At 35.7% G+C, this 24,515-nt stretch overlaps 2 protein-coding genes across 2 annotated transcripts; both read left to right on the forward strand.

Annotated features, from left to right (window-relative positions):
- The first annotated feature begins 20,873 nt into the window (after window positions 1-20,873).
- Window positions 20,874-22,233, forward strand: K441DRAFT_661534 (RNA 3'-terminal phosphate cyclase family protein). Its single transcript, XM_067648886.1, has one exon. It carries the CDS (start codon window positions 20,942-20,944, stop codon window positions 22,151-22,153), a length of 1,212 nt encoding a protein of 403 aa, XP_067503084.1. The 5' UTR covers window positions 20,874-20,941; the 3' UTR covers window positions 22,154-22,233.
- A 1,454-nt stretch (window positions 22,234-23,687) lies between these two features.
- K441DRAFT_472167 (uncharacterized protein) lies at window positions 23,688-24,266 on the forward strand (the record flags this gene model as incomplete). The annotated part of the gene is made up of 1 exon (XM_067641864.1): window positions 23,688-24,266. A coding segment is annotated over one exon (579 nt), but the record flags the coding sequence as incomplete, so codon positions are not given.
- Between the last annotated feature and the right edge of the window lie 249 nt (window positions 24,267-24,515).

Here is a 24,515-nt window from a genome sequence, read left to right on the forward strand (position 1 = left end):
ATATACCTTATCTTATCTTAAGAATCTTAGTTGTCTCTTATCTTATCTTAAGAATCTTAAGTCTTTAGCCTTTTACCTTTATTAAGTGCTAAAGTAGTTCACTATCCTACTTCTCTTGCGTCTCGTAAAGCAATAAATATTATATCTAGTGGGGTTCCGATCCCTACTAATATTCCCTATTCTGTAGTGGAATTATCCTCTACCTCTAGTATAACATCTCTAAGGTCTACTCGCTCCTAGTAAGCGGCCCTTATTGCCTTATTGTTATAAAATATTTCGCCTACGTTAAATTTATCGTCCTTAATATCCGATCTGCGAACTAGTTCATTGGTTCCTTTATATCCTATAGGTGCTAGCTCCTATAGTTAATAGCTTACGCCATACTTAGCGTCCTTATAAATTTAGTATACGTTATTGTAATAAAACGCAAAACTTTTAATTAAATATTCTTTTGTTCCTTACAGCACATTATTATCCCTCTATATGTATATATTGTCTGCTAGTCTCGTGCCTTTTACTATATAGTAACTTTGCCTACTTCTACAGTCTCTAATATAATAACCCTATTTTCCGTAATTTATATAAGCTCCCTCTTTAAACCATTTTTCTTGCTATAGAGTCTGCCTAAATATCTTCTACTATTAAGATCCCTAATTTAGCCTCTACTCCTTAGACCTTTAATTACTTAATCCTTATCCTCTGGGTTTCTATAGTTTGCTCCTACTCTTATAGGCTTCTTTAGTACTACTTAGGTTTATTAGCTCTACGCCATACTATATTTTCTAACTTAGCTTTAGTTGTTGCGTGCTCTGCGCCTTATATAACTATAAAACTCTATCCTAGCCTCTCTTAGCCTATTCCCTTTAGAAGATCCTATTGTTAATCTTAATCGCTTAATCTATTAATTCCCTTAGGGTGTCCGTATCTTTTATTAGAATAATTGCGTCCTAGACTTTAGCCTTAAGTCCTTATTTATACTGTACTATAAGCGCCCTATTATTCTACTCTACTTATATTACTAGTGTCTAGAACTATATTATGTACTTAATTACTAAAGTTTATTATATAAGGTTCTGGAGTTTTCTTTCCGCTATAGTTGTTTCTTCCAGGTCTCCAAATATCTGCGTAAGTTGTTCTGCGAATCCTTCCCAACTTAAGAATATAAATCGCACGTCTTGGTTAGTAGTTATTATTCTATTTGCCTATATCTCTATAAGGTAAGGTTTGAACTACTTAAGTGCTTTCCCTAATAAGAATAGTCCTGCGTAGGCTATCCGATCTATAAGTGTAGGTAACTTTACTCCTTCTTATAAGACCTTAAAGTGCATTTATATAAGGAATCCTTTAAGCTTTAACCTCTTTCCTATAAATCTCTTAATTAATAGTAGCTTAATCTTTGCTGCTTCTATCCCATTAAGTCTTTCTTCCAACACTATATAGTTAGCTATTAGTTAGTTAACTATTTCCTGTAGTTGTCCGACCGTCACAGGTTGCTATAAGTTAGTATCTACCATACTAGTATCACCTCCTGTCCTTAAAGTAGTTACTGCCGTTAATAGTATTGTGGTGGCTGCTTTTAGTAGCATGTTATTCAACTTCTTATATTAATACTATAACTAGGTAGTAATTATGTAACGGAACCTTATAGCAAGAACTACAATGGGCTTATTATTAGGCTAGGTGTATAGGAAATGTAAGTATAAAAGTTAACAACGTAATAATAACTGGTGGAGTAGTTGCCTAACAGATTAACTCCAATTATATTCTAAGAATTACTATAAAGAAGAAACTATCTAGGTAGGGACTGAGGGTCCTTAAATACACAACTATACTCCTATAAAATCCTTCTTATATATGATGTACGTATACTCTATCTGCTCTATTACGGATTATATAGATTATATAGATTATATAGATCACATTATGTGACCTTAGTTACTATTCCTCGTCACATGGTTCTATCGGCTCTATCCTAGACCGTGCCTAAATCAACTAACTAGCTTCTTCCGTCTCTTCTCTAAGTAGTCGTAACATTGTACTTAAAGCGTCTGTAATAAGTAAGATATCTATTATCTATTTTCCTTTTCCCGTTTTAAAGCCTTTAGTATAGTCTAGCCATTATAACAGTTTATTAGTAGGGTTGATTTCCCCAAGCTTATATTTAATCTTAGAATTAAATCGCATAAGCTCCTTTACTTATTTAGCTTATTAAGGTATAAGCTCCTTTATAGTTATAAAGTAGCGTAAATTGTAATAATCTAAGAGTATACGAGTGGTATAGCTCGCGTGCTTAAGGTAGTATCGCCACTATTTAAAGCAGTTAACTATAGCTAGTAGTTCCTTATTATGGGTATAATACCTAACTTTAGGTCCCTGGAATTTTCTGCTATAAAATACTACTAGTCTTTAATAGAGCTAAGTAGCGTCTAGATGCCTATTAGGTTACAGTAGGATACTAGTAAGGGTAAAATTTAATATATTAGTAATTATTATTAATGGCTAATCTAGGTTAAAATGCCGTAGCAATAAAGCTTCTATAAACTTTATGTAAAGTTCCTAAAAGGCCTTCTAAACCTTTTTAGGCTATAACTATAGCTTATACTATTTAGTTAGTCCCTTTTTAGTTTTCTTCCTTACCGCCTTTAAGCTTTTTACTCCTTAGGTTAGGTCTTAAAAAGCTTCTATAATATAGTTAGATAGGTATTAGGTAATGTCTAAGTAGTTATAAATAAAGCGCCTATAGAAATTAGCAAAGCCTAGGAACACTTAAATATACTAATAGCTCTCTAGCTCCGGCCACTCCTAGATTATCTACACCTGTACTAGGTCTATAACTACACCTATAGGCGTTATAATATAACCTAGAAACTCAACCTACTTAGTATTAAAGATATACTTTAACGCCTTAGCGTAGAGGCCCCAATTATCTAAACATTCCAGCACTTCGCGGATATATTACTTATATTAATCCTTATCTTCTAAGTAGATTAAGATGTTATCTAAATAGATAACGCATATGCGGTTAACTAGCTCCCCTAAAGCTCTATAAATATACGATTAAAATGTTATAGGCGTATTAGCTAGCCCAAAAGGCATTACTAGATACTTAAAGTGGCCGTATTAGGTCTTAAAAGCGGTCTTTTACCTATCCCCTTCTTTAATATAGAGCCTATAGTAGGCGTTTTATAAATCTAGCTTTATAAAGATCTTTACCCTAAATAGTTAATCCAGAATTTCACTAACTAGTAGTAGTAGGTAACGGTTCTTAATTATAATCTTATTAAGACTGTAATAGTCTATATATAGCCTTACAGTTCTATCTAGTTTTAAAATAAAGAGGATTAATACGCCTACTGGCGACTTATTAGACTAGATCTACCCCTTTTCTAATAACCTATTAAGGTACTCCCGTAGGATCTTAAGCTCTTTACGCAAGAGGTTATAGATAGAAAGGTTTAGCGATTATTTACCTTTTTCTAAATTAATTATATAATCGTACTCCGAGTTCTATAGTAGGACTTTAGCTCTCCTACCTAAAAATACCCTTAATAAGTCCCTTAGGCCTACTAGAATATTTAACAAATTAAGGTCACGTTCGTCCTCTATATTATTATTAGGTAGGTCCTAAAGCTCCCTTAGGATACTTATAGGCAGCATTATATGCTATAGTAGTTGCTTATATATAGTTGCCACCGTATATTATACCATTTTATACAGTAGCTAGTAGAGGGTAAGGAAATCCTTAATATAGCGCTTAAGATGCTATAGTATACTCTCCGTATATTGCTTAAGCTAGAGTAACCTATAATGGTTAAAGTATCTTATAAGATCCTTAAGATCGCCGCCTCCCTATAATGTCTCTGTAACCTATTTAATAGTTTCCTATAAGGTCTTTATTATAAAGGGGTTATTACCTATACTAGGCTCTATACCTATCGTACTATTAAATAAAGGTTAGATTTAATACTCCTTTAGGTATAGAGCGTATACTATTTCGCCTAGGGCTATATTCTCTAAGATATCCTTTAGGCTTATTAGTAATATACACCCTTCTAAATCTTTATCGTTCTATTATTTAAAGGCTCTAGTTTTAAAGCATATCTTAGGATCTACTTCCGTAAGTTAAGGGTATTTAAGGATAAGGTTATAACCTATAAAGTTAGCCGCCTAGAAGGGTTGCGGGCTAACCACCTTAGTGCGGTTATGTATATTGGTTATTAACACTATAAGCTTATAAGCACTATATAGTTTAATCCAATACTTATCTAAAAAGCCTATAATAGGTTTCCGCCACCTTTATAATAGGATAAGTTTATACTCTTTTACTAAATTATATTATATAAGATTAATTTCAGTGCCACTATTATATAGTGCTTAAAACTATTATACCTTACCCATAGGGAGTGTTATTTCTAGCTTAATAGTAATACGGAGAGTCTTTCCTTCTATATCTTACCTTAGTTATAGCCAAAAGAGGTCCGCAACTAGGGCTTTTCTTTTTTAAATTATTAGTGCGGTTATTGCTCTACTTATTTTTCCAATAGGATCTACCTCCGGAGTTTTCTTTTAACTTCTTAAAGTATTCCTATAAAGGTGCCAGACGGGTATTAGGTTGGCCCTAAAAGTCTTTCCCGTTATTTAAGGTTCCTAACTTTAACCCTTCTAAAGTTCTCTTTAAGAATAGCTTCTTTAAAAGTTGGGTCTACCCTATATTACTACTAAAGTGCCTATACTTCTAGTAACCCCCTAGCTTCTTACCGGAAGAGGTCTGGTTCCTTACTATATCTTTAGCATTTAGAACTACTTGTTTAAAATCCGTATATATAGTAATCCGTAATAGGGCTCCTACGCGCTTTATTTTATTATAAATTACTAGCTTAATTCTAGCCTAGATAAACCCAATCTTCTCCTTCTTATGGATACTACCGTCCTTATTTTTAAAGGGCTCTAGATTTATCTATTAAGTATAAGTTTCTATAAAGTTTATAAACTGGCGGAAGTTATAGCAGTTAAGCTATATCCTATTCTAGAATAGCTCTATATTATTATATTATATAATATACGAATCTTAAGTCTATTTCTTTAGGAAGGTTTATAGTTATAGCCATATAGTAATTTGCTCTTTATTAAGCTAATTAAGTATAATCTAGTTTAGTAATTGGTCTTTAATCTTGCTAATAATCCAGCGTATACACTCTTTAGTATTATCTTATATTATCAGTATCTTAAAGAAGTTATCTACCTTATAAACCCAATTGTCTAACTGCTAGGCGTTAGGTCTATAGCGAAGTTCTAAACTACTAGAGGCCTTAGCCAGTTAGTCTATATCCTTTTTCTATTTATAGCGTAGATAACTCTTTAAGTCTTCTATACTTAGGTAGGTACTAAGTAGCTCCTAAGAAGCCCTTAGCCTTAGCTAGGTTATAAAAGATTTTATTTAGCCTAGATTAAGCTCTACTAGATCTAAACCTACCCCTAAAGGTTTCTAATATATTTATTACTAGCTCCTTCCCGTATAGCTTTTAAGAGCCTTACAGTAGCTTCCTAATATCTATCTTAAAAAACATTAGTTTAGGGCTCTTAACTTTCTAACCTTGGCCTTAGGAAAGCTCCGGCTATAGAGGTAGTATTAGTACTAGTAGCTAGTGTAGATTTCCCTATAAGGCTTAAGTCTTAAGTTAGTGGTTAGTTTAGATTACCTAAAGGGGTAGACCCGCTTAGCTCGTAAGCAGTCTATATACTACTATTATACTAATTATAGGCCGATAGTCTTTCGGGAGGGTTCTAGTTAGTTCCCTAGTTGGATATATTAGTGTATTCCTCTAGCATTTCTAGCTTAAGGGAAGATCTTAGAGTCGCCTCTAGCGCTTAATCTTTTAATTAGCTTAGGTAGGGTTAGAGGGGTTCTAGCTACTTTCTAGTAGTATTATAACCGTTATAGAGGGTATCTATATTTTCCTTAGCGTTGCTAGTAACCGTAGGTATACGAGAGTCTTTAAGCTCCTAGAGCATCTGGGTATTAGGGCTCGTTCGGCCATCTTACCTAAAGGGTTATATTATTACAATCTCTCGCTATTGGAGGGACCTTTCTGCCTTTGCGCGACGGCTTTCCATAAGGTATCTATGGAGTTTCTATTTAGGTTATCGCAAGATTTTAAAGGAGGATAGTAGTTATAAATAAAAAAATATAAATAAACAATCTAGTTCTTAAAGCCGACTACCCTTCTAAAAAGAAGTAGAAAGGATTTAAATATAAGGGGATCTTGTAGACAGGGGGCTATAAGGACACAATTGGAACAAAATAGATTGGTAAGAGAAACAAATCCTTAAGGAGGTAAGGCCTCTAGAATTGTAGAGACTATATACTACGGGCATGTGCCTCTAATACGTAACTGGCGACCATCTAAGGGGCGTCTAGGGGTTGTCCTAAGGGCAACCCGCAGTAACCGCAATAATATCCCTTATACGTGCGCTATACGTGCCTAAGAAAAACCCTTTCTTACCTCGCACTTAGCTACCTCTCTTCCCTTAAGGATTGTCTATTCTTTATTATATACTATATTATTCTATTAATTAAACTCTTTATCTATATTTTACTTTATATTTAATTAATTTTTTTTACTACCTAATAGTTATTAGGAACTTAATATTTTACTAAAAAGCTATATATAAGGGTGCGAAGAGACTTTAGAATAGATTTAAAGGATTAATATATATTCTATCTAAATCTCAAAATATAGCTCTTGCGGAGAACAAGACGTCACGTAAAAAAGAAAAAGGAATAACGCGAAAATCTTATAATTAAGTAGTTAAGGGTCTTAGCGGTTAATATATACGTATATACGCAGTTTTTAACGGACTTTAGTAGAATTTAATTAATCTAATAGAACTTAGTAGAGGCCGATTAAGCTAGTAAAGTTTAGTAGAATTTGGTTGAAGCGTCGAGTTTTATCTATTAAGTATTTTACTAAGATATTCCTACTATAACTGGGCTAGTCCCGTTATACTATAAACTATAAATATATAGTTACTAATATATATTAAGCTACCTAGGAAGGATTTGTATATATAGGACTATATTACTATAGCCTAGGGGCTGTATACGTAGTATTATATAATAGATATATATAAAATAAAAATCCTTATATTTAAGTGTTTTCTAATCCCCTTAAGGGAATAGCCGGTTTAATTTTTCTATAATAACTCTAAAAGGAAAACCGATGCCTATATCCAATAGAACTACGCTAGTAGTATAACCGTAAAACGCCTTAAGATCTAAGAGGATAAAACCCTTAGAAGTATAGTAGAATCTAAGCCGCCTTCTAAGTCTTAAGACGATTGGATATTTGTAAACATTAGAGAATAGTTTAACTTATATACTTAGGCCTAATAGAAGCTTATTCCTTATAAGAATACTCTTTATTCTTTAAGTGCTACGATTATTCCTAATACCCGTAATATTTTAGTTTTTATAAACTTAATTAACGCTACCTAGCTAGCTAGGTCGCCGCTTATACGGTATATAGGCGGGTAAGGAACTTAGCTAATTTTAACTAATAATTGCTAATAAAATAAAAATTCCCTTAAAACTAAGATAATAAACTATATAGTATATATTATTATAATTTAAGTTAGTAGAAATAATAATGAATATTTATTCTATTTATTGCCTAATATAGTCCTTATTTAGGTCTATATAGGCTTCTACCTTCTATTTATAGGAAAAAACCCTAGTAAGGGAAAAAACCTAAGTATAACCTTCCAGCTAGTCTTACGCGCTCCGCCTTCGCCTTCGCCTTCGCCTATTTACTATTTTAATATATCTACCTTTTAAAATATGCCGCTAAGGTATCTTAAAAGATCTAAAGGGTAGTAGAAGGGTCTTATAATTCGCCTATATACCGCCTTTAACGCGTAGGGGTAACTAGTCCCTAAGAGGCTAAAAGGGGGCGTATCCTCCTATATCCTCCTATTAGATCTTATACGCTATTTAAAACTACTAAAATACTTCTTAACCTATAAGCTATTATACTGCTATATATAGGCCCCTACTTATAGAAAGTATTTAGGTAATATTATTTATACCCACCCTAGTAAATAGCTAGTCCCTTACTATGCAGTAGTTATAAAAGAGTATTATATAGCGTATAAACTATATAGGCTATCTATACGTATAGTATAGTATTTAGGACATAGATACTTGCTAGCTATACGTTTAATCCTAGGACCTTTATCCGTAGTAAGAAGGCGGTTATAAATTCTACCTCTATCTATCCTTTATATTAGGGGAAAGTTAATATTAACTATAAGGTGCTCTATATAGTTACTCTCTACAATTTTACTGCCTTTTTTTTAGCGTTATTTCTATTTAATATCTACCCATCTTATAATATATATAGTAGATCTCTACTTATACTAGTAGCCCCTTAGCCTTTACTACTATAGTAGTACTTCACTAGCATAGCGCCGGATCTTTACTTAGTATTATAGTAGCTTTTATATTTCCTATTCTTTCTCTACCGCTTATAGATAAAGGGCTTTTTAGCTTATAAGCTTAGGCGTAGTGCCCCTTTAGGGGGCGCTCGCTCCTTATATATATTCTAGTATTTAGCGTATCTCCTTCTCTACTAAGTAACTATATAAGAGTTACTCTCTATATAGCGGTTGCTTCTATATATATATCTAGTAATAGTACTACTACTTTACGTTCTAGTGCGGTATATAGTATCCTTTTATAGGCCTCTATAATCTTATATTGGTATTAATTTATAGCTTCTCTAGTAGCGCTAGGGAGCTTTTTACTAGTAGTTTACTCTTTAGTCCTATACCCTAGATCTAGGCGCCGTATAGTATTACTAGCCTTACTATAGCTGTATATAGTAGGCGTATATATCTAAATAAGGGTTCCTAGGTTAAGGCTATAATTTATAATACCGCTATAAAGGCCGCTGCTCCCCTATAAGTTTCCTATATAATATACGTATTCTAGTTTAGCTTAGCGTCTACCTATACCCCTAGGACCTTAAGGGTGGTTTCTAGTTTTACTTTACAGCCCTAAATACTTACCATTAATACTAGGTTATTATTTACCCTCCTTTTCCTTATAAAGTAAATAAGCTAGTATTTATCTAGTATAAATTAAATACTATATTGTTTTACCTATATAATACACCTATTATATACCTAGTTTAGCCTAGTATAGTTTTCTGCTGCTATATCTCTCTATATAATTAGGTTTATATTATCTATAAATTTTAAAGCTACCGTTTCTTAGTTACTATTAAATATCTTTAGTAGCTTAGGTATAAAGAATAGGAATAAGATTGGCGATAGGGGTAATCCCTATAGAATACTTATAGGTATTAAAATTATTTCGCTTTTAAAGTCCTTAAATACTATTTTAGTAGTACACTTTATTAGGAAGACTTAGGCAAACTTAATTATCTAGTTTAGTAGGCCTTTCTTTCTTAGGATCTATAGAAGTCCTTTATATAATATATAGTTAAAGGCTCTGCCTATATCTAGGCTTAGTATAAATACTACGTAGTCTAGGTGGGCTTACTATACTACTTAAACGCTAGAGGTAATTAGGAAGAGTACTAAAAAGATTAATTACTTCTTTCTTACGCCTATTTATATATATATGGTGTTGGTCACATAGGGTAACTCACCAATAACGACTACTCGAGTAGGGTTATAGTGATGTTGGTTGATAAAGCTTTTTTTTAATTGGAATGAGGAAGGGCGAGGAGCTTAAGACTCCTCGCTACGCTAGTGCCGCGGTCGTCATGTGACGACCGCTTGCCTTATTCCCGACACTGGCAACTCTTCTTTTGTGGTTGCCATCTATATATAAATACTGCTTGACTATTATAACAAATATAGATCCTCCTTACTTACTATTGCCATTGTAATATAAGTCTCGCTGTCCCAAAATTTGCCTTTTAGCATGTGGTGCTTTCTTGCTAAGGAGTCGTGGGTAGACATTGTGTTAGGGCCGTTAGGGCCGCTAAGGCGCTAGCTATAAGCGAGCTAATAGCGATTTTCTATACTGGGTATAGAAAATCCTAATTAGCTGGTTAAAATTAGGGTCTATAGAGCGTTATGCTCTTACTCCCTTTTAACTTAACCTTTAACTCGTACGTGTAAAGTATTTGTATTAATAAACATTTCTAGAGCCTTATTTGGGTTTGCCTTCGTTATTATATCTACTGGGTTATCTTAACCGTTAATCTATTAAATCTTAAAGAGTTTTTGCCGTTTATAGGATTAATAAAGTGCTATAATATTAATTATAAGGCGCTTTTCCTTTGTAGTACTAAGCTTAACTAAGCACTTATAGAGGGAGTATAAGTTGGTATATACGATTATAGGGATAACGGGAAGTTTGAGTCGATCTGTAATTATCTTTAGGGTAGTTCTAATTGCAATTGCTATGTTAACTCCGCTAACTATTCTATATATCTCTGACGCTAGAACGCTTTAAGTGATGCGCTTGCTCTTAGTTAAGCTCTAATAGATAAGATTACCGTAGATTGTGAAGTTATTCTCTCCGGTAGATTTGTTTGTAATAATAATCTTATATCCTAGCTAGAAGCTAAAATCTTTATTATTTATAAACGATCTATTAACAAATATAAAGAGCTTAGTAGTGGGAAGATTAATAGGCACGTAGAGTAGTCCCCGGTCGAGATGGTTTATTTACTAGAAGAGACGCTTATTTAGGGTAAGGATATTATCCTTAGTTGGTTTCTGGTGTTAAGTGGTAACAGAGAGATTAAATGAAGCCTTGGGTTAATAGATAGAAGCGATATAAGCTCTATAAGCGCGTTGCTCTATATATCCTTGTTTTAGAGAATTAATATTAATAACGTTAATCTTTTTGCCTTAACCCTTCTGGTATAAAGTAATGGAATCCTTATTTAGGGAGAGGACACATCTATTAAAGAGTAATGGTGTTATTAAATTAAGCTTTTCCTTTAGCTTTGCTATAAGATTTGCCTTTACTAGCTTGTCTTCTTTAAGAGCTAAGAATTAGTTATCTCCTAAGATAATTATATCGTTGGTTTATATGCCGATAATTCTAAATAGAGTTCCTATAGTTGTAATAAGGAAGTATAGATTGAATATAGAAGTAGTTATTAAAAGCTTCTCTTTATGGTGCTTACTGTAGGTAGCCTATTAGTAAGTTCCTGCCTCTGTGATTTTATATAATGGCTTAAGCACAACTATAATTGTATCTTTGGAGTATTGGTGGCGAATTTACTCTAGAAGGTATGCTAATATTAAGCGCTAAAGGTGCGTCTCTAATTAAGTGTAGGCCTAAGTAATATCTCGTAGATAGACTGCTATTCTATTCTTTATTACGGAGGGAGCTAGTGTAATAATAACTCGCTAACTGGCTCATTAAATTGTAGGAGATTGTGTAAGAATTACCTCCTTACTATTGTTATTATAGCCTTAGATAATAAGCCTTAATTTTTTAAATAGGGCGTTAGTAGCTTTGCCTTTAATCTCGTTAACTATTCTTAACTTAAAGATACGAACTTTATTAAACTTAGTAGGGTTATACTTCTTAAATTTAAAGACCCCTCTTATAATAAGACTATTGATCTCCTACTTATTGGATACTTAGAAAGGAGCTCCTAGAGTTATAATGCGACCTTCCTTTTAGAGCTATTTTATAAGTTTAAAGTTAGCCTTCTCCTTAGCTGTTATAAAGGCTATTAATAGCTTAACTCCATTCTTAATAGCGGCAATAAATTACTCTTTAAAATTAATAAGATGTTAGTGATTTTATAATCCCTTTAGGCAACCTCTACCGCGTTATAGTTATGGCGTATCTACTATAATTATATTAGGATTGTGGTCGCCTTCTAGAGCATCTTCTATAGTATCCTATAAAGGCTTAGAACTGTTATTTTTATAGTAAGGCTTAATAACAGTTAAATAGAATTAAGTGGGTCTATAAGGCATCTAAATAGTATAAGTTTAACTATTAATTATAATAAGTTAATGTGGGCCTGACTATCCTCCCTTTTTACGCTATATGCGTACCTTAGACTGAAGTGGCAGATTAAGCGTAGTTAAGGTATTTAGGCCATTTCTTATTCCTAGTGCGTTGTTAACCTAGCGTGTGGCGTAGAGATGTTATACCTCCTTTATTGCCTTGCGAATAGCCTTAGCTTATTATATAATAGAGGGAGATAGTAAAAAATTATTAGTTATTTAAGGGTAGGCGCTAAAGACTAGTAATATAGGTATAAGTTTATCTGGGCTAGCGGAATTATTAATAGCTTTAATAGCTATTTATAAGGTAAGTTCTTTGCTAGTATTCTCTAGTTCTAAAGAGATAATCTTATATACGCGGCGTAATAGCGCGTAATATTATTCTACTTTTTTAATACTATTATATGCCTTAATAGGGACTTCCTTAACCTTAATTGCCATTGCCTTTGTCTATTATTAAAACTCTATAGATAAGAAGTTCTTTTTTATATTATAGACGATTTAATTAGGGGGTTCTAGGTAGACATTAATTTAGTATAATTAAAGGATATCCTATGCGTTCCTAGCTAATATATCCTTTAAGAATTGTGCGGCTTAGAAGGAGGTTAAAAAGTTAATAACTTAGAGTACTAGCTTGCCGCTAAGATATATAACGTTAATAATAATATAGAAGTTAAAGTTATAGTTATCTTTAAGGGTAAACTTAAATCGGCTAGGGGACTTCTGGTTTATTTAGTATTAATAGTAGTACTTTATAAGATNCTTAATTGCCTTAACCTTAACTTTATAGCCTGCTTACTAAAGAACCCTAAGTAATTAGTAAATGGATAGGTGGCTAAAATAACGGTGTAGTTAATATAACTCTAACTTAGTTAAATAGCTCTAAGTAATACTCTTTTCTAGTTAATAAAGGAGTAACTAGGGGTAACCCTACTTGCGTATAACGGGCACCTAATTATCTCCCTAAATAAGTACATTCTTAAGGTTATTAAGCTTAACGCCTAATTTGTTTATATCTTTAATGTAAAATAAAAATAGGGTATTTATAGGAACGACGTGAAAGGTAATATACCCTAAGGGGGTTTGGACCCTAATTATGCTAATAGAGATTATAGTACCCTTGCTAAAATGAATCGTGTATTAGCCTGCCGTTAAATAGTTAATCTAAATAGAGCTATTAAGCTACTAAAGGGCTCAAACTTAAGGTTCTTCTGCTGTAGATACTCCTGCGGCTCTAGTATCTAGTATAATACTATAGAAGACGTTTGCTGAGTATCTGTTATTAAAGGAGAACGCGGAACTCTTCCTTGGCTCGTTAAAGATATCTAACTTTATGGTAAAATGGAGCGTAGATTAGTTATTAAGAATAGTAACGGTTTATATACTATTTACTTTACTATACTTAGTAAAGTATTAGTTGGGTAAGTACTCCTTAATTTCTATATCTATAAGGAGCTATTCGGCCTTATTAACCTCACCCTTAAGATCTTCTACGCCTTTATATTAAACTAGGAAGCTTTAGAAGTAGGCTATAGTAATCTTGCAATTTCTAACGTTTTTTATACTTTGGTGGAACTTATTATATGCCTCCTTTTATTTATTAAGAGAATGCCTAGTTAACTAGCAATTTGGTTTTTTATAAATATAGTACTTCTTTTAGCAATTACTTCAAAATAAACCTTTATAAGGGCCTCCACCTTTACCTTATAGTTGTTAATTATACTCTTTACCGTATTATCTACCCCGGCCACTATATGTTTAATTAGTCTAGTTATAATTATATTGGTTGGGCGGGTTAATTAAAGTAGGTTAGAGTTAGGCGTTAAATTGCTGTACTTCTTAAAAGCGTAGAGCGGTGCTAATAGAAGATCTTAATTAAGTATACACTCCTTTATAAGTATTTGCAGGATTAAAGAGTATAAGGTTGCATTTTTTAACGCCTCAGTATGCGCTAATAACTTAATCACGTAGGCTAAAATCCTCTTAATATGATTTGGATAAACCACGCTAAATTATTTAAAGTTAATTAAAGAGCTTTTAAAGATAATTAAGCTAAGGGATACCTGGGTTTATAGCAATAATCCTTAGGAAGGTAGTCTCTCTCTATTCTAATATATACTGCTACTTATTCTCTTCTATTTTAAAGTGGCATCTTAACATATATATTATGCGGTTAAAATTATATCCTTTTCCTGCTAAATGATTATAATAGAAGGTACTAGCTCGGCCCTTAAGCATAACGGAATAGGCGTTGTGGTATTAATTAGACTCTATTCCTACCTTCTAGTAATAGTTATAGAAGATACGTAGTTTTGAATTAAGAACATTATATAATTCCCCGCCAAACTTCTTTTCCTAATCTAAATAGAGCTTTATAAGCTCTATAAGTAATTTTAAACTGCCTCTAATTTAAGATTAAGATGGAGGTGGAGGTTGCATTATAGGCTGTAGTGGGGACGTAGGTCTAGTCGGTGGAGTCTGAAGGTCGTTAGATCGCGAAGTAATGGGATCCTATGCCTGCTCTTGTTAGGGTATAGTATCCAACATTAAGGTTTTAGGTTAAATTAGATACAGAGGAGTTAAAGGCGGAAGTAGGTTCGTCTCTAGAGGTGTATTACTTAGGTTCTATTATAAGTTAAGCTTCCTTATAGTGCGTAGTTAGTGCTTAATCTCTTATGGAGTCTATTTATGCTCTTCTTTTACGTTAATAACCTACTCCTAAATATTGTCTCTAATAGTACCCCCGTCTATAGGTATAAATACTCTATACTCCCGCAAGAAGTTACGGAAGTCTTATATAATATCCTTCTTTACAGGAGTCTATATTTCCTTTGTCTATTTAACAAAGTCCTCCCTTACACAGTACTATAGTATGGTGTCGTTGTATTTGCTGTCTTTGTAGTATGCCATACGGTATAATAAGAATTTATTTAGGTCCTGTTGCTTAGCGTTTATAAAGTCGGTTATATTAGTATTCCATATTTCTGGGTTAATGTCCTTCTCGTACTTCTTTGGATAGGTTAACGCTATAGTAGGTACAGAATCGACGGGGTGTCGTACGTTAAAGGTAGGTAGGATTTTCGGTTTAGTAGGATCTTGTAGGTTTACTGTCAAGAGGTAGGCAATTTAAGATGTTGTTTAACGCGTTTTGGACGTCATTTTGACGCGTTTCGGACGTTAACTTGGGACCCTAGGTTTAGTGATACTTCTGACCTAAAATACTTGACTAAATCTTCGTAAACGTGGTTGTTCTGCGTAATAGACGTAACTTGGTATCTCCTAGTACTTAGTGACACTTCTATTATTAGTTTTCCGCAAGTTTAAGGTAGTATAGTGTCGCCGGGATCCATTCCATATAAGCGTATATAGCACCCCTATATAAGACTATCTCTTCTGTTTAAAAACCTAGCTGCTCTATAGTTAACTGTGTATTCAACCACTAATCAGTGTTAGTCACACAGGGTGACTCACCAATAACAACTACTCGAGTAGGGTTATAGTGATGTTGGTTAATAAAGCTTTTTTTTGATTGGAATGAGGAAGGGCGAGGAGCTTAAGNCTCCTCGCCACGCTAGTGCCGTGGTCGTTATGTAATGACCGCTTGCCTTATTCCCGACAATGGTAATAGCCCTTATATCTCTACGGCCTCTTATATATATATTTACTACTATCTTTTCTAAAAGCTTTCCTAGTATATATTTAAGGGCAACTAGTTAATAGCTCCCTAAAAGGGAGTAGTCCTTTTTATTTACCTTTTATAGGATAACTATTATTATATCTTTATAGTATTCTAATAGCTTACCTTTAAGAAGGTAAATAGATACGGTATTAGCTAGTGGTATTATTATAGTTTCTAATATAGCTTTAATTGCCTTATTAGGATCCTATTTAGTCTAGCCGCTTTACTAATAGGGAGTTTTTATATAGCGTCTTTTATTTCCTTTATTAAAACCACCTAGTCTATCTTTAGAAGTAAAGGATAGTCTTAACTACTAATATCCTATAGATCTGCCTAGTACGCGCCTAAAAAGAATCTCTCTACTAGTATTTTTATTTTTTCTCTATTATTATTTATATACTAGTCTTATTCTATTTAGCAGAGTATAGGTAGGTAAAAGTCTCCTAGCGCTTCCTATATAGCTCTTTTACTCTACTTTAATATACGCTAAAGGCCCTAGTTATATAGTTTAGTAGGGTCTAAGGTAATTTATTTTAGGAATTAGCGCTAGTTATTTCTATTCTCCTTATATATTATTTTTTAAGTCTATTCTTTAGGGCCTTATAGCTCTANTAGTAGTAGGCTTTACCTATTACGCTATACTACGCCTTACCCTTTTTATACCTATAAGTAGCTGTACCGCCTTTAGCAACTATCTACGCTAGGTATATTTACTAGGCTAGGCTTTTAGGTAGTATTCTTCTAAGCGGTTACTTATAGTTCTTTAGATATCCTTTAGTATTACCTTTAATGTTATTACTAGTCTATTAGTAATTTCCTAGAAGTATTTTTCCTAGTAAGTTTTTATACGGCGCATTTTTAGCGTATTTATTATGCTAAGGCGTTAATATTAAAGGATATCCATATAGGTATATAGTCTATAGTTATTACCTATATATTTTCTAGCCCGTAAAACGCTAGCCAGTCTATAAGTGCTTCTTATATAAATATTAGGTTAATTATACTCTTTTAGATCCCTCTTTTCTAGGCAGGTTTACTAGTTAGGGTAGTTAGGGTAAGGCCTCGCGTTTATATTTTATTAAGTAAGTACGTTACCTATACTTCTACTATAGCCTACTATCCTCCCTATACTATATAATATATATTAAAGTCCCCTAGGACTATTACCTCGCCTTTTACTATATTAATAATATATTATAGTAATCCCCACGTAGTTATTTAAAGTCTATTATCTCTTAGGTTATAAACGTTAGTTATACTAATTCAGCCCCTATTTATAGTTTAGTAGGTCTATACCTATATATTAATATATTAGCTAATTAGAAAGTATATATAGGTAGCTAGGTCTAGTTCGTATAAGAGGTAGTATTATTTTAGTTAGTATATTTTACCGGTTTACTTATTATATACTAGTTCTCATAAGGCTATTATTTAGTATTTTTATAGGTCTAGGCTATTAAATAAAGGGCGAGTTGCTCTATAATTTAAGTGTTAGTAGTTATATTATACTATTATTAATCCTTTTATAATTTATTTAGTAACTTATTAGCATCTTCTATTTATATTTAGAGCGTTTTATCTAAAGTTACTACTATTAGGATTCTCTACTAGGATAGGTTCCTAGCCGCAGTAGTACTACCTTATAAATATTTTATACCCTATTTTACTACTAGTTAGGTAAATACTATTCCTATTATAGTAGGTACCCTAGCTCTCTTCCGTGTTATAACTATCTACCTACTATTAATTACCTTACTTATCTCCTTCTCCTTATATATATTTCCCTATAGTGTAGCTATAATCTAATATAGCTAGGCTTATTCTTCCCTAGTAGGTTTTAGGTATACCTAGTAGGTTTTATATACTATCTTCTACTATACTTTATATTTTTACCATAATTTATATATTTAGCTCCTTTGCCCTTAGGGCAGTCCTTAATATTATAGGTATTAGTATACTCTCTACACCTTGCTTACTTCCTATATATACTCTAAGTATATCCTTACTATTAGTGTTTAAAGTATTAATAGATTTAAACTCCGTAGTAATATAGTTAGGCTTTATACTAGAAACTATCTATAATTATTCCCTTATAGGCTAATATTGCTTATATCTCTTAGGTTAGTAGGCTATTTATTAGGGTACTACGCGTTTTAACCCTTTTAGGACCATAGTAATTCCCTTATATATATTATACTTTTTTTTATTAAGCTATACGACCCTAGTTCTAGTAATTTCTAGGGCTAGTTTTTTTATGGCCTCTATAATCCTTTAAATAAGCTATATATTTATAGCGCCTTACCTGCTTTTTACTTATATATTAAGGGGTACTTCTATAACCTTAACTAGGTAGTTTTTATAAAGGATCTTATATTTAGGGGTATCTCCTTAGATAATTATCTAGTCCTTTACCTACTAGTTAGCGGCGTAATATTTATATCTCCACTATATAAAACTATTACCACCACTACCCCTAATATATACACTTTAATTAATATAAAGATTTATTCTAGTTCTATAACTACTACCTTTAGTATTCTAACCCTAACTATAGCTCTAACTAGTACTACGCTAGGTATATACTAAAGGGTCGCCAATTAGGCGCTTATAGCTATATTGGCCTATAATAGCTTTATTACCTATATTATTAGTATTCCCTATAATTTTATAGCGTCCTTAATATATTTAAGCCTATCCTTTACCGCAATTTAGTTTCTATTATACTTTATTTAAAGCTCCTAAGTAATATAGCCTACTTATTAAGCCACCTACGCTACTCCTATACGTGGGTATTCGTCTTCTCCCTTCCCTAGATCTTCTTTAATATCTTTTAGGAGATCTATAAGTTTCTACTATCTCTAGTTATTGCCCTTTGGTTCTTGTGGTTGCGTCACCCCTATTAGGTTTATTGTGGTGTCGCGATTTTCTATACAACGTCTACCCTTTAAGTCTGCTACGATCCTCTTATATTATATAGGCTTTCTAGCTATGCTATATATATTGGTTCTAAAGTATAATATACCGTAGATTTAATTGGAGGTGGTTATTTCTTTATTAGATAATTAGTGGGCATATTTTACTGCTATAGCGGCTCCCTTCTATTAGTTACTTATATATTAGTAGAAATAATAAAGAGTTCCGTCTCTCTATACCTACTATCTTTTTAAATATTAAACTCTCTTTAGGGATAAAATCTTTATTTTTTAGTAGAGAGATAATTAAAATTTTTATATTTTTATATTTTACTAGAATATAGTAGATTTTTATACTTTAAGAAGTAAGTAGATATGGAAAGATAGCAATAATAAAGTGTTTTAGCAAATTTAATTATACTATTTATATAATATATATTTTATTATTAAAGTTTTAAATTTTTAAAATAATTTTTAGTTTGTTAATAATTTGCTAGTTAAATTTTTTTAGATCCTTTGCCTACGTATATACCGTGTTAGCGGCCACCTACCTAGCTAGGTAGTATTAGTTAAGTTTATAAAAACCAAAACGTTACGGGTAACTTCTTATTATAGACATTCTAATTTAGTTCTAATAGCGTTATCTTTCCACTATAGTACACTACTAGGTACTATATGTCTTTATACTTCTATAGTAATTTATATACTCTTATTATAAAATCTAATCCATTTGTTTTAACTACTATTGGTAACGTTGGCTAATAAATCTTTAAGATTAGGTCTTCTATAAATAACTATTTTAACTCTTTAAATAGTTCCTTTTATTATATCCCCTACTTCTAAGGTTTATCTTTTTAGTAAATCTTATAGAGGGTTTAATATTATTTAACTACTATATAATAAATCGTCTATAGTAGTTATAAAATCTTAAGAACGATTTTAACTACGTAATATTCTCTAGTTTTTACTAATTAGCTATAGCCTTAACCTTCTCTAGTGTTACGAAGTAAGTATAAGCGGCGATAATTATCATGACCTTATGCTACCCATATAGGATATATGGGCTGGAGAGCTTATAAGGCATTCCAACCGGCAGCCCGTCTAGTCGCGGGACACTACTGCTACCTTTTTAATAGTTTACATAGTTAAGTGGGTTAGGCTTAGTATGACAATAATATATAGCGAAGTAGATATTATAAAGCTATATATATATAAACTACGTAATAAAGTTAAGACGTTATATAAGGAAAGAAAGTAGGAAAATAGGAGAAAGGGGCATATATCGTTTACTTAGTTACTAGGTTAATAGGTGCCTTATTATATATAGAGTAGGATAAGATTTAGGTAGCAATTTTAGCAGAATTTAGCAGACTTAGTAAAATTCGGTAAAAGTTATAGATATTACGGATATTATAGATATATAGTAGAAATGAGTAGATAAAATATAGTAGGTAGCGTATATAAGGTGTTATGGAGTAGTTCCGTGTCACGGAACGAGGTCAAGAGGCTCTGTGAACGTCGTAGCATTGACTATGGTACACGACAGGATATTGCACAAAGGTGCAAAGAGGTGCGAAGGGACCAGCACTCTATATACTGTGGGGTGCCAAGGCTCGCTAAGGGCCGCCAGGCCGGAATCCGTGACATCCCGTAATAGTACCTACCTTTAAACTTAAGCTCTTACAAGATAAGGTTATAGTAGTTCTATATAGAGTTTATAAAAGTCTTCTACGGATTATATAAGTTCTATAGAGTTAATAGGTTTATATAAGGGCTTAGTATAGCCTCTTTATTTTATAAGGTATATAATAAAGCCTTATAGAAGTACTATAGTAGACTTATTAATAGGCTAGATATATAGGTAAATATAAGACAATAAGCTCTAACTATTAGAATAAGTGCCTAATAGATTAACTCTAATTATATTCTAAGATTTACTACAGAGAGAGAACTATCTACGTAAGAACTATAGTTCTTTAAATCTATAACCTATATATAGACAATTTTAAGTAAGATACTAAAGCAGCTACGGGACATTTTAGTGACTTAGCGAAGACAGTTTTTTTTTTAAAATTACTGTAGCTTTCTATATCAACATTAGCCTTTAAAGTTTCGTTAAAGTTTAGATTAGGTGCGTTATAAAGTGTGGTGATTATAATAGCGTCTGCGGGGGTGAGGAGAAGGTTAGTAACCGATCTGTATGCCAAGGTCGCTAAAGCCGCCGCCTCTTGAGCTTATTTTTTGAACCGGCAAAATCGTTTCATTACTCTGGCTTTCAAGCTCAACCCCAAGATCTCCCCGAACTCGCTATGTCGTAGTATATCTCTCTCTATTTTGCACTATGTCAGACGAAACAAAACAGCCTCTCCTCCGCTTTACCGGCCAAAAAGCTCTAACCCATCGCCTCATCATTTCCACACTAACTGGCCGCCCGATCCGCATATCTCAAATCCGCTCCTCCTCACCCACCAACCCTGGACTTGCGCCTCATGAGGTTTCCTTCCTACGCCTCCTTGAGTCCGTAACGAATGGCTCGAACATTGAGTTCTCCTACACCGGCACAACACTAGTCTATCGGCCTGGTCTAATAACGGGCAGCGCAGAGGGACTGGGTGCAAGCGGGGGGGTTCTGAGACATGAATTACCTGCGGGGTGTATGAGAGGGGTAAGCTACTTCTTAATACCACTGTGTTTACTTGCGCCCTTCTCAAAAGCGCAAGTGAATGTACTGTTCACAGGACCGGGCGTCATCACATCAGCAACACCGAGCGGGGACGTCTCGGTGGATACAGTACGAACAGCGATATTACCGCTATTCGAACAATTCGGCATCTCAAACAACATAGAGCTACGAATACTCAAAAGATCGTCACCTGGACCTGGAGGGAAGGGTGGGGCCGGCGAGGTGCAGCTGGTATTTGGACATCAAGTACGGTTACCAAAGACCATACATTTACTAAACCCTGGACGGATGAAAAAGATAAGAGGTGTAGCATATGCTACTGGGGTTGCCGGGTCCAATAATGCACGAATGATTGATACGGCGCGAGGTGTGCTGAATCAATTTGTTCCCGACACATACATTTTCTCTGACATCTCGTCTGCGCCTTTCCTGCCGGTACAGGACAAAGCGAACCCTGGAGCAAAGAGGAAAATCGGAATTGGGTTTGGTATATCACTAGTCGCTGAGTCTTCTACTGGATGTCTGTACTCTGCGGATCTAGCTTCACCTCCAATAGGCGGTCAGCCGCCGGAGGATATAGGGAAGCAGTGCGCATATCAGCTCTTAGAGACAATTTCGCAAGGAGGGTGTGTTTCAATAATTGCTGCACCTACAATGCTTACCTTAATGGCAATGGGTTCAGAAGACGTTGGAAGGTTACAAATGGGAAGACATGTTCTCGGGACTGAGGAAATTATTGGATTAGGAAGGGATTTGAGGACATTTGGTGCAAGTGGCTGGGGATTACGAGACGCAGGCGGGGAGGAGGAGGATATCATTGTCAGCATAGTCGGCAGAGGAGTTGGCAATGTTGGAAGGAAAATAGCATAGTGGTAATGACTAGCAACTATTCGATGAAACTGTTCAATGAAATTGTTGCTATTGTGAAGCAATTAATCAAGGCGCATATTCACTTCAGACTGCGCTGCGGGTTCACTCGCACGGACTCCAAAGTCGCGTCTCCCACTTCGCGTTAATCCCGAACCTCACCCTTCAGTCTGAGGTGTCACCATACATTTCTCTACATTCTCCATATTGAATCATATGGGGAAATCTTACCGTATCTCCAGATATCATATCATGTCAAGTTGATCTCCGTATGGCCTTAGAATATTCCTCCCGGGGTCACAATGCCTATGTTACAGCGAACCCCGAGAAAGCTGCTCAGACAGGTTGCCAATAGACCGCATGCCGTCGACAATTCCCACAATGAAACAGCTGGAATACCATCGAATCCCGAAAAGCCTACCGTCGATCTGGCCGCAGACCCAGTGAGCTCGAGCGACGAGAAAGTTCCAATCCTTTCATCGAGCCCTCCTCCTGCACAGTATGAACCCCCAACTCGATATAGCAGGCGCCGTGTGGGTATTCCAAAGCGCGGAGTTTTCAGCAGTAACACGGCGAGGAAAGAGCAGGAGTCAGCTGATGATGGGGCTAAGGAAATAGATAATAGAGGGTCTGGGTTACTGAAAGAGAAGAGCGCAGGGAGAACCGATTCTTATGATGGAAGCGGTGGCCTCGATGACTTCGGAGAGATGGCGGGGCCACCGTCGAAAAAGCGGAAGCAGAACTATACTGCTAACGTTCACGCGTTGGCTCGGCCCACAATGCTAGGTTCTTTCTCGAAGATATATGGCCGAGAGAGTACTAACGGTATGCCATATAAGACACGAATGAATCTCGGCTCCGCCATACTAATGCCAGGTCACGTACAGGTTTTAAGCAACCACCTTCGAAGCTTGAGGCAGAAAAGAAGAAGCCAACCAGCTTCAAAGTCCCGAACCTCTATCCATTGACGCAAGCCAAAATTGCTTCGAATGCAATGGACTTCAAGAATCCGGCTCCTATATCAGATTCCGGCTCGTCCAGCGCTGTTTCAGATGAAATGGAAGTGCCGAATAAGAAGAGGTCTCAACATACAGAGGCGTCATATGAAGAGGATACTTTTGACCCGGCACCATGCGCGACTAGTAAAAGGGAATGGCGGAACATTCGGCGACAGACTCAGGACAGCTCCGGAAATACATTATCAGCTTCTAACACAAAGTCCAGCAAAGCAAGGAAATCCTTGGGGCTCAGAAAACCCGCTGTAACCTCAAAGTCGCCAAAGAAAAACGCAAAGAAGGGAAGCAATGGCTCAAGCACCTCCTCGGAATCCGGATCCACAAAACTAGGCTTCCGCATGCCCGCACCTCTAAACACCTCGGGCCACTCTCTCAGCAACCCGTCATCCCCCAAACGCTTCAAACAACCCAACCTCCACCCCAACTCCTCAGGCTCCAGCTCCCCCCTCAGCTCCCCCCCCTCCTCAACCCTCTCCTCCCAACCGCCTCCGCGGCCCGACTCTTCCCCTCAGGACCCACACTGCCCGCTCTGCCGCAGCCCCGTCTCCGGCGACCACCTCTTCGCCTTCCAGGTAGACCACCCGCGTATGAACGTGCGCATGCAAGCGAAATTCTGCCGCGAGCACAAGAAGCGCTCCGCCGAAGCAACGTACATCCAGCGCGGCTACCCGCGCATCGCGTGGCCGCAGCTGGACCAGCGCCTGCAGCGCCACTACCCGCGGCTCGAGCGCGTGCTGGCCGGCGCCGCGCCGTCGCACTTCCGCGCCCGCCTCGCGGACAAGGTCGCCCGCGGCGCCGACCGCACTCTGCTGGGCGCCATCATGACCGACGACTTCAAGGCCAGCACGACGGGGTATTATGGTGCCCGCGGCGCGCGCGTCCTAATGGAGCGCGTCACGGCTGTGTTTGCGGCGGAGCTGAGGCAGAGGGCCCCATCGGATAAGCTGATTGCGGCTGGGGGTGTAGGGCAGTTCGTCCAGGAGGTGTTGGTGCCGGAGCTGGTGACGCTGCTGGTCATGGAGGATATGGGGGTTGGGGAGGAGCGGGCGAGGGAGATTTTAAAGGAGAGTGGGGCGGTGGGGGATTTGGTGCATGAGGAGGAGGATGATGCGGTTAGGCGGGGGAGTGATGGGAGGGTGGTTGTTGTGGTGCCTGAGGGATGGGATGGGGATGAAGATGAGGATGAGGATGGGGAGGGGGTGGAGGGAGATGAGGAGGGTGTCTAGCACGAGTAGACGTGGTGGTTGTGAAATATACTTTTCGGAGCGTATTTTCAGGGGCAGCGTGTTGCTCTGATTTAGCGGGATCTGTTTTGTTCAAAACATTATATTCGGTATGGCTAGGGAGGG

The sequence above is a fragment of the Cenococcum geophilum genome (assembly GCF_001692895.1).
Source record: "Cenococcum geophilum 1.58 unplaced genomic scaffold K441scaffold_26, whole genome shotgun sequence".
Taxonomy (NCBI): domain Eukaryota; kingdom Fungi; phylum Ascomycota; class Dothideomycetes; order Gloniales; family Gloniaceae; genus Cenococcum; species Cenococcum geophilum.